The 10,610-nt window shown below is 48.0% G+C and overlaps 1 protein-coding gene across 1 annotated transcript; it reads left to right on the forward strand.

Moving 5' to 3' along the window:
* Window positions 1-909: 909 nt before the first annotated feature.
* Window positions 910-9,353, forward strand: si:ch211-183d21.1 (uncharacterized). The gene is made up of 12 exons (XM_062474939.1): window positions 910-1,134; window positions 2,101-2,996; window positions 3,377-3,560; window positions 4,728-4,867; window positions 5,409-5,974; window positions 6,163-6,436; window positions 6,766-6,961; window positions 7,087-7,271; window positions 7,543-7,638; window positions 7,904-8,068; window positions 8,904-8,997; window positions 9,188-9,353. Exons 2-12 carry the CDS (start codon window positions 2,162-2,164, stop codon window positions 9,249-9,251), a joined length of 2,799 nt encoding a protein of 932 aa, XP_062330923.1. The 5' UTR covers window positions 910-1,134; window positions 2,101-2,161; the 3' UTR covers window positions 9,252-9,353.
* Window positions 9,354-10,610: the final 1,257 nt, after the last annotated feature.

Below are 10,610 nucleotides of genomic sequence, written 5' to 3' on the forward strand. Positions count from 1 at the left end.
TTTCACTCTTTTTTTCTGCATCCAACTGGTTCCTTATTTCTGCAGTCACAAGGCCGTAGCCATGGAGTCTTTTTTTTTTTTTTACTTTTTACGTTTAGTTATGAATATGATTACATTTTTTATGATCATTTCGAACAGCGTGCGTGGTTGCCTGTCTTAGCGTAGCACATTTATATTTTATTTATATTTTTATACCAATATATTGGGGGGGACATTTTGACCAGATTTGAATATTGGGGGGATTTGTACCGTTTGTTTCCTCCTTAGATAGGTCTAAAGCTAACCCTTTAGATATATTTATACGTGTGATAGGGAAACTGTGGTTGCATGTAACTTACTGAATGTAGGCTACTGCACATGTCGTGCTTTTTAAATAATTATTACTTTTGATTAAAATGGATATGGATTTGATTTATAAACCATCCCACCCCAACATATTTCATACAATGTCCAGCAAAATGCCCCAGCTCCACTGACTGGGGTACCTTTTACAGAAAGGTTTTTTGGCTTTAGATATAGGCCTATAGATATTCTGTTAAAATGTTTAATACCTTGCAACCAAATGTCAATATATTTGATATATATATATTTATAGGTATATATATATATATATAATGGTTCATACATTGTTGCTGTTTTATATTACGGCAAAGGTTTATTTGCCGCCTTTTCCATGTCAATCACGCATTCTTTGACGATTTTACTGACAGAGGCCGTAAATCAAGGCGCAGTAAACTCTTCCAGGACATTCCTTTAATCTCTAAATGATTAGGAACAATGTAAAACGCTTTTTACAAAAGCCAGATACCCTTTGCAGCAACAGGAATATAATCTAGAGTTAACATTTCAACACATTGTATTCTAAGACCAGCCTGCCACAGAGCTGAACTTGGCCTGGAATGTTACGCAGCACGAGAAGGATCCCAAAGCATCATCCCCTTCCGACCGCCCACGCACGCGAGAGGGGGGAGAAAGTGCTTTGTCAATGAGGAGACTCACAACGCTGGGAGCGGCAGAGACAGTAACAAAGTTTTCTAAATATCCCTCTCGGATTACTGCATTTTAGTCATCGACCGTGGGATTGTAACAGTATAGCAAGCGTTTCGTCGCAGGAGAAGGTGGTTGAAGACCAGGGTAAGTCATGTCTCCGCTTGTAATCTTGTGTGGCATTTGATTGAATACCGATTTCGAAGCGAAGAATAAAGCTAGTATAGCCGACGTTATCGTGGCTTGAATAACTGTTGCGGTGATGAATGGTAGGATATAACGAGTGAATCACACCCCACTGTTCTTATCCGAAGTTCCAGTTGTTGGATCGTGCATCCATATAGCATATTTGTAACTAAATGCTTGCCTTGAAGAAAAAAAAAACTTTGTTGGCTGTCCATGACTCTGTAACCAATATGACCGTACATATCGCCTCTCTATCGTATTTTGGTCCAATACGTCGAAAATAATCTACGCAAATCTGTCAAATGTAGCCTGGTCTATATGTCCAGAATAACATCCACCAACAGGTTCATTGGATTTATGAAGCTTCATTGAATGTTACCATTGACTCACAACATTGTACAATACCTAAGTCTGTTCAATCTCGACATCACCGAGTGGCAGATCAAGAAAAGGCTGCTTGCATTTACCCCCACTACATCTCGCGGCTGTCTGAAACGTGTATTCCACATTAATTCCACAGACGAATAATTCCACATGCAGTAAACAACCCTTATAAGAATTGCCAGTCCTTTGGGAAAACAAAACTGTCTTTAAACGTCTGCCCTTTAAACGTCTGCCCTTTTTCAACACAGTCACAAAATGTTGACTGTGATATTGTTCTCAACTTGTTCAGTCTTGTTGAAAATAGACAGGTAGGCCCTATGTGGTTTTTGTTGTTTTTCCAATCGCTCATGATTAAAGTATTTCAACCTCAGTACGGGTTAATGAATGTGATGAGTAAGATTGTAAGACAGTATTGCTAGAATTACACTCCCAAAGCCTGCAATTGTTCGTATTCAACTATCAGATCCCTTTTGCAAGATTATTTTGCAATACCCACATCGTCTGAATGTCTAAGTAAGCATTATCCTCTATTTTAATTTGCAGAACCTCAACCCCCGTCCATGCATTTCAACTTTGACTTATCGTTTTGGGGAAGTTGAAAGCCATGGTGTTAAGATTTTCCTTTCCTGTGGTCACTGTCTGGGTCTCAGTGTCCCTGGTGGTGCTGCAGGTCAGAGGTGAATCCTGCCTCATCATTAGCGAGATCAACGCTGACAACCCCAAACTGGACACCACTGAGTTTGTAGAGCTGTACCACACCAGTGGCCAGAGGGCTTCCCTGAACGGTTACACCCTGGTGTTCTACAACGGCAATGGAAACGTGGCCTACAAGGTTCTGGACCTGAAGGGCCATTCCACCGACGACCGTGGCTTCTTCCTGGTGGGTTCGGTGGACATGCTGCCCAAACCGGCCATCCTCCTCCCGCCCAACACGGTCCAGAACGGCCCGGACGCCATCGCTCTCTACCACACGTCGGCCGCCCGCTACAGCGAGAAGATGAACGTCACGGCCGTGGGCTTGGTGGACGCGGCCGTCTACACGTCGTGGCGGTCCGGAGGATCTCCGAAGGTCCTCGCGGACATCCTCACCCCCGGGAAGGAGGCCTTTGTGGAGGATGAAGGCTTCTACGAGGGGGACGAGTCCCTTGAGAGGTGTCTCCTGTCTTGGGACCACTGGGGCTTCCGGATGGCGGCGCCTTCTCCCGGCCAGCGCAACAACTGTTCAACTTTAGGGTACCCCGCTGACACCTCAGTCATCAACGAGCTGAAGCTGGGAGGCGGTCAGGTGGACGGGTACGTGGAGATAAAAATGCTGTCTTCTGCTTCTTTGGCGCTGGTGGTACTGGACGGGAGGACGGACAGAGTCAGCATGAGTGTGGATGTAGACGTCTCCAGAAAGGGCATAGTCACCGTCGTCGTAGGAAAGAACAACATGAAAGGTGAGAGTGACCCAGCAGACTTTTTTCAATTGTGACGATCTACTTTCATTAGTTTCAATAATCTACTTTTTTGTCTATCTAAAGGATCCTTGTCCAGCTGTGTCACGATGAATGCTGACAATTTTGTGTGGCAGGAGCTCTGGAGTGCCTTCAGTCATCTTCTCTTCTCTCCCTATGTCGCAGAGTGCAAATAAAATAATAGAATAGAATACCATGAGAAAGGCATAGCTCAGTGGTTAAAGCATTTGACCCGGAGATTAAGATGTTACCAGTTCAAATCCCCCCCTTGTACTTTTAGCTTCTGCTAAACCAACACAGCCACCATGAGTGTTGGCCTCCGGCGAAGCAGCGGTTTTGAATGTGTGTCGTGTGTTTCCCAGGAGATGACTCGGGAGCGGTGGCGTTGTACTGGGGCAGCGCGGCAGACTTCCCCGCGGGCAGCGCCCTGAGCAGGACCGAGGTCCCCCTGGACGCCTTCGTGTTCGCTGGGCCCGGCAGCCCGCCCAGTGACGACCTTGTAAAGACCCTGGTGCCAGACACAGAGCCGTACCAGCTCAGCAGCAGGCAAGATCCTCCTGTCCTAACGAGCGATCCTTCTGTCCTAACGAGCGATCCTTCTGTCCTAACGAGTGATCCTTCTGTCCTAACGAGTGATCCTTCTGTCCTAACGAGCGATCCTTCTGTCCTAACGAGTGATCCTTCTGTCCTAACGAGCGATCCTTCTGTCTTAACGAGCGATCCTTCTGTCCTAACGAGTGATCCTTCTGTCCTAACGAGTGATCCTTCTGTCCTAACGAGCGATCCTTCTGTCCTAACGAGCGATCCTTCTGTCCTAACGAGTGATCCTTCTGTCTTAACGAGCGATCCTTCTGTCCTAACGAGCGATCCTTCTGTCCTAACGAGCGATCCTTCTGTCTTAACGAGCGATCCTTCTGTCCTAAGGAGTGATCCTTCTGTCTTAACGAGCGATCCTTCTTTTTTTGAGCTTTTTCTTTCATTTTTTTGATTCAATTTTGAGTGAGGAACAGAAGGGTAAAATTTGCAATGGCCTCTTAAATTTTACCCTTCTGTTCCTAGCCCAAAATTGTCCTTGCCAACTTTTTTTTAAATGAAAGAAAAAGGTGCAGTGGTCTCTCAGTTTTTGTCCAGAGCTGTACATGCTACAGTATAAAACCTCTCCTGTATCTGTGTGTTCATATGTGGGCTCGGTAGTTTCTGTTTGCTGTCCTCTCAGCCGCACCCTGCAACAGATTGTTGGATTGTTTTCAATGTCGTTCTTCCTATAACTTATTTAACAAGTCATGATCCACAGTGAAAAACAGCTCTAATTTTCCCAGCTATGTTAGTAAACTGCAGATTAGGATGTCGTGTCTGCAGATTTGGCCAACACGGGTGCTACGTACAGTAAATATCCTGCAGGGAGCTTTCTCACTGTAGTGTTAGTGTATTCGATGCCAAACTAGATGCCACTAACCTTTTACTGCTAGTACTGCGTAACCTTGCCCTGCAGTAACCTTTCAACCATATTAGCAAAACCTTCATTCCATTGACATTATGCATAGCACATACCTATGACAATGTAAACTGCAAACTCTTTACTGTTCTGGTGAGTCTATCATCCCAACATCCTTTGTTCATTCCCACACTCTCGCGTGGGGGGATTTGACCCTGTTTGGCGGATGCTGGCGAGACGGTACGTTTGACCTGGACCTTGACCCTTGACCCCCTCAGGTTCAGAGAGGGCGGCTTCCCCCTGAGCCGCTGTGGGACGGCCAGTGGGACGAGGAACCCAGGGCTGTTCTGGGAGGCTCCGCCCACACCAGGACAGCCCAACCAGTGTCCCTGGCCCAAGATCTGCCCTCACGACCCGGGTGAGGGGCACTGCAGACTGCTTAAAGCTTACCACACTGGCTTGGGATGCACGGGTTTTTTAATGTTGTTAATTCAACCAAAACTAAGCAACTCTGTTTTGAAGGAAGATGAGTTAACTGGATTAATTTTAACAGAACACAGATGCATAAAAAAAACACATGCTAAAATATATTTTGTATAGCTTAACCCCCCTGTGCAAAGCCTAGTTGATACTATTTGTAAACACTGCAAATAAGAAGCCATATCTACATTTACATTTAGCAGACGCTCTTATCCAGAGCGACTTACAGTAAGTACAGGGACATTCTCCCCGAGACAAGTAGGGTGAAGTGCCTTGCCCAAGGACACAACGTCATTTTGCACGGCCGGTAATCGAACCAACAACCTTCAGATTACTAGCCCGATTCCCTAACCGCTCAGCCACCTGACTCCCTGGTCTATATCTAATATCTCATTGTAAAGAAAAGGGTTAGGGTGAGAACACGCACACATAATTCCTCTTTTGAACATTCCTTCCTTCCATGTGTTGTGGTTCCCCAGTGGTGCCTGTGGGTACAGACATGCCTCCTGAGCTCCCCCCATGGGCGCGTCAGGACTTCCTCATCAGCGAGGTGAACAGCGACACCCCTGGTTCAGCCGAGGACAGCGAGTTCGTGGAGCTGTTCCATCCGTCCGCCCGCCGCGCCTCGCTGGACGGCCTCTGGCTCCTGCTGTTCAGCGGCCACAACAGCAAGCCCTACCGCGAGATAAGCCTGAGTGGATACTACACCAACGCCCACGGCTTCTTCCTGGTGGGCAGCGACAAGATGGTGCCCGCCCCCTCGGTCCACCTCCCGCCCAACACCATCCAGAACGGCCCGGACGCTGTGGCGCTCTACCGCAGCCCTTACAGCCCGCCCTCGGCCGGCCAGACGGGGATCCCGACCCGGGGTCTGCTGGACGCCGTGGTGTACCGCCTGAGGGGCTCGGACAAGGAGTGTCAGGAGCTGAGCGACGCGCTCACGCCGGAACAGCTCCCCCTGCTGGAGGACCCAGAGGCGCTGGCGGGAGACGAGGGGCTGAGTCGCTGTGGCAGCCTGCAGCCTGCAGACCTGTCCGCCTTCACGGTGAGCGCCTGCCAGCTCTTGAGTCATCGGGGTCGAGGAACAGACGCTGAAACGGGGGCGCCGTGAATTATTGATCCCTCGTTTTTGGCACGGGTGCGGTTGCGGTTGCCATGGCTGCAGGGTGCGGCGCATCTCTCTCCTAGATGGTAACGACAAAACTTTTTTTTTTTTTTTTACTTGTGTTTCAGGTGGCCGTGCCCACCCCTCTCAAGGACAACGCCTGTCCGATCCCACCCCCCCCTCCAGAGGGTCTGGTCATCAGCGAGGTGGCCAGCGCCCGCTGGACCAACCACAGCCAGCAGAGGGCGTTTGTGGAGCTGTTCGGACCGCCCCTGACCGCTCTGAAGGGTTTATACCTGACCGTGTTTGAACAGGACCACACCTGGACAGTGATGGCCCTCCCTCTGACACGGTTCACCAACCTCGACGGGTTTTACCTCGTTGGAAATGTCACCGGAGCAGGTGAGGGCAGAGCTGGTAGAGAGGAACCGTTAGTAACCGAGTGACACGGCCACCTCTCTCGCTCGTTCTCTCTCTCTCTCCATCGCTCTCTCTTCACACCTCTCTCTTCCTCTCCCCCTATCTCCCTCCCTCCTTGTCTCTCTCTCTCTGCGACTGTCCCTTCACCCTTCTCTTCTCTATCTCTCTAAATGCCATCCATCCATCCATCCCCCTCCTCTCTCTCTCTCTCTCTCTCTCTCTCTCTCTCTCTCTCTCTCTCTCTCTCTCTCTCTCTCTCTCTCTCTCTCTCTCTCTCTCTCTCTCTTCTCCCCCCCCCCCCCCCCCCCCAGACCAGGCCTTCCCTGACGGGGCCACAGTGCCGGTGCGCGGGGCGGTGGTCCTGTGTTATGGCTCTCTCAGCGTGTGCAGAGCCGGCACCTCCCTGTCCAACAGCAGCCTGCGAGACACGCTGGTGTTCAGCGACAGCCCGCCGCTGCTCTCCACCGTTTCCGCCAGCTGGGGGCAGCAGGTGATGCCTGCTCTCAGGTAAGGTCGCACTGGCTCTGAGCTCCCCATATGCGTGTCGTCCCTGAATAACGGGTATTAGTGAAGAGAGTGAGACGAGCTCTGTGTGGGTGTGTGTGTTGGTGTGTATGTGTGTCATTACGCAGGTCCGTAGAGGACGGTCCCGTCTCCCTCAGTCGTTGTTCGTGTTGTGATGTCAGAAGCGCCTTCTCCTGGACAAGCTCCTCCCCCACCCCCCACCTGACCAACCTCTGTCCTAGCCCCGCCTACTCCAGTGCCATTGACCTATGCCTGGGGCCTCTCAGCAGTGATTGGCAGGAGCATTCAGGAAGTACGCAGTTTCAACTGGAAAATTATAGTGCATAGCTATGATTATATGTTTGACTGTTTCAGAGGGATTCAGACAATCTTGTTGTTATGACACATGGCAAAAAGATATATCTGTTGCCTAGCCATTGTTATATGAATTAATTGACTCTCCCTTTCTGTCTCTCTCTCTCTCTCCCTCCCTCCCCCTTCCGTCTCTCTCTCTCTTTTCTGTCTCTACCTCCCTCTGTCTCTCTTGCTCTCACTCTTTGTGTCGATCTGTCTTGTCTGTCTAGACTGCAGTGGGTTGATACAGGGCAGCAGAGTCATGGAGGTGGCGGGCTATCTGGAGCAGCGATGTCACTGTGGCATCTCTGCTCTTTATCTGCAGGGTGAGACACTACGCACGCACGCACACGAGCACACACGTACTGTATGACGTGTGTATCTGGGTGGTCAGATGGCTGAGCGGTTAGGGAGTCGGGCTATTAATCAGAAGGTTGCCGGTTTGATTCCCGGCCGTGCAAAAATGACGTTGTGTCCTTGGGCAAGGCACTTCACCCTACTTGTCGCTCTGGATAAGAGCGTCTGCTAAATGACTAAATGCAAATGTAAATACCTATCGTTGAATGATGATGATGTGTGTGCGTGTTACAGGGGCTAACTTTTCATGTGTGGATGGCTGGTTGCGGGTGCGAGGGAACATCCAGGCCCTGTCAACCCACCAGAGGGCGCTCATCCTCCAGATGTCCCATACACAGCCCTCCCCTCTACAGGGGGACGTCTGCTCCTCCCCTGCCACTGGGCGCCACATGAGCCCAGGTGAGTCCTGCAGTACCCCTTTACTCTCCAGCCTCCTCACCTGACCAACCTGGATCCACCTCTTGTTTACATTTCTGAAGGTTAGACAGGAACTGCAAGCTACGTTTTGCTGTAACAAGTAAGAAGAAAACGTAGACCGCACAAAGTCTGTCAAATAAATAAACGGTTTTCTTTCGACTGAAAACAACAGCAGTGTCCAGTCGTTAGACGTGTTCCAGATGTTGAGAAATGAGAAATGGCAGACAGCTAAGTGCCAAAAGCCAATCAAAACACAGGATACTGGATGGAATGAACGCAAAAACACACAGGAAAGCCCTCAAGGCTGTGAGTTTGAGCTTTCTGGGTTATCCCATGCTTTCAGAGATGAACTGTACCTCCTTCAGTCAGGCTGGCAGACGGGAGTGTTTATCTCTTGCAGCTGCCTCAAGGCCTAGGATTTGAGTCACATTTTAACTAGTAGTTATTATCTGTACGTTTCATCCAAGTCTTTACCTCGAAACCTGCACTACTCATGTTGTCCAGAAGGTGGCCCTCTTCGACATTAGTGATGAGCTCTCTGGCTCTTTTCTCATTCGGCTCAGCTCACCAAGAACAGCCGTCTCTTTTGGCTCCCAAATGCCTCCCAAACACGACGACCCATCACAACACAGAGAACAGAAAACGGTCACCTTGTAACAGTCCCCAGAGACGAGGCTCCAGGGCGTTTTATCAGAAAATAAGGCTGGTGTTGGTACTGTGATGGTAGAAGCAGGTGTGTGTGTGTCCTGGGGGAGGGTTGATAACTGTTGGTTTGTGTGTGTGTGTGTGTGTGTGTGTGTGTGTGTGTGTGTTACAGAGTCTGCCCTGGGTCTGCAGATAGGGCTGGTGGCTGGAGTACTGCTTCTGTTGGGGCTTGGAGCAGCACTTTTTACATACCTCTATAGGAGGAGGTGAGGACACACACACACACATATACGCACACACAGACATACTGCATTTAACCACTCAAACGCACACACACACACACATTCATGTGCTTTATAAGACTGTAAAAAATTGGATATTGATAGTTTGAATGTCTTAATCCACTCACATGGCTTTCAGCTCACACAGATGTATATGATGTCTGTCTGCTCGTAGGCGTCCTCTGGACTATTACTCCATGGAGCTGAATGAACATGGAGACGGACTGTCTGAACTGTAACCTAGACATCCTGTTGGGTGAACCTTGTTCATGTGTGGGAGGTGGAACAGGGGAAGAAAGGTTTGAGAGAAGTGTGTGTGTGTGTGGGGAAGGGGGGGGGTGGAGGGGCAGATATTGGTTCATCATAAGGTGAAGTGTTACTTCTGCCTGTGTCTTTGAACAGTGTGTTTCGCTTTTGTTAGCCAGTACTGAATGACAGACCCCCCTCAAAGTTAGTGATATTGATTGACTGTTCTAGCAAAGGCTTTAGTTTGAACTACCTGTCTGAACCTTGTTATAATACTATCATTCAGTCAACATCATGATCCTGCTACGATACAGAAGCTTTTTTTGTGAGGAGTAAGAGTTGCAGTCTGCTCACATTCCTTTCGTTCTGTTGTTAATTTATGTTGCGCAAGTTTTATGTTGTGTGAAATGATTATAGCAACAATTCCTTTAGTCTGTTTCCATGTATTGTATTTAGTCTTTAACTTACCTTCATTTGACATTGTATTAGTAAAGGGATGGTACTGCAAATCTAACATGCACCCGTTAGTGGCAGAACATTCTTGCTTTTTAAAGTAATGTGAAGGTTTTTCATTAACTTGTGATGAGTGTCTATGAACACTTCGGCTGAAAACATGTTTACATTTTCTTGAAAACTAAAAAAGGAATGTGAAGGGACCTCATTCCTTCTGATAGGTTTCAAACCTCTGCCTGCACACGCCTCAGACTGTTGCTTGGTTCTGTAAAAATCTGTGGTCCTCGGAGACTCTAGAAAGTGTCAAAAGTATCTTCTTTGTTTTCAGGAAACGGTACCGTCCTAAAACTGTTTCGATTGTGGGAATGTTTTTGTGTGCCTTTTGTAGGTTTCCTACTGATTCATACAAGGCTTGTTGGCTGAACATTATTCATTGAGAAACCCATCTGTCTGCCTGCAACGGCTTTCTGTGTAAATATGTTTTCAAAAGTTTGGGAGAATCATATTTGCAATCACTTATTTTTTCATGCTGATATATCAGGAGAGATGAAGATTTGTTGAATAACAAGCAAAAACTACGCACTCTAATACTTTTACAGTAATTTTGATATAGATTTCTTTCAGTTTAGTTGAAGAAAATTGTTATAATAATGTACAATGGATTCCAAAATGTAGTTTGCCGTCTGTTGTGTTGTAACCCGTCAAGCTTTTCCTCAGCATTACTGGGCTGTACATCTGTTACCTTGGTGACCTGGGTAACCACTTGTTAAGCCAGAACGTCAGTTTCTTGCTCATCACTCCCATTAGTTATTAATCAAGCAAGCTTGCTTACCCTATTTGAAGTGTGTTTAGAACTTGCAGAATGGCCGTTGATAACTGAAATTTCTGTTCCAAAAACA

Source organism: Osmerus eperlanus, chromosome 12 (genome assembly GCF_963692335.1).
Source record: "Osmerus eperlanus chromosome 12, fOsmEpe2.1, whole genome shotgun sequence".
NCBI lineage: Eukaryota > Metazoa > Chordata > Actinopteri > Osmeriformes > Osmeridae > Osmerus > Osmerus eperlanus.

Excerpts from the sequence above, each read along its gene's own strand:
- si:ch211-183d21.1 (XM_062474939.1), top strand. The coding sequence starts at position 2,162 with ATGGTGTTAAGATTTTCCTTTCCTGTGGTCACTGTCTGGGTCTCAGTG. Across the intron at positions 7,639-7,903 it reads CTCTGCTCTTTATCTGCAGG|GGGCTAACTTTTCATGTGTG; the intron begins GTGAGACACTAC and ends TGCGTGTTACAG. Across the intron at positions 8,998-9,187 it reads ACATACCTCTATAGGAGGAG|GCGTCCTCTGGACTATTACT; the intron begins GTGAGGACACAC and ends GTCTGCTCGTAG.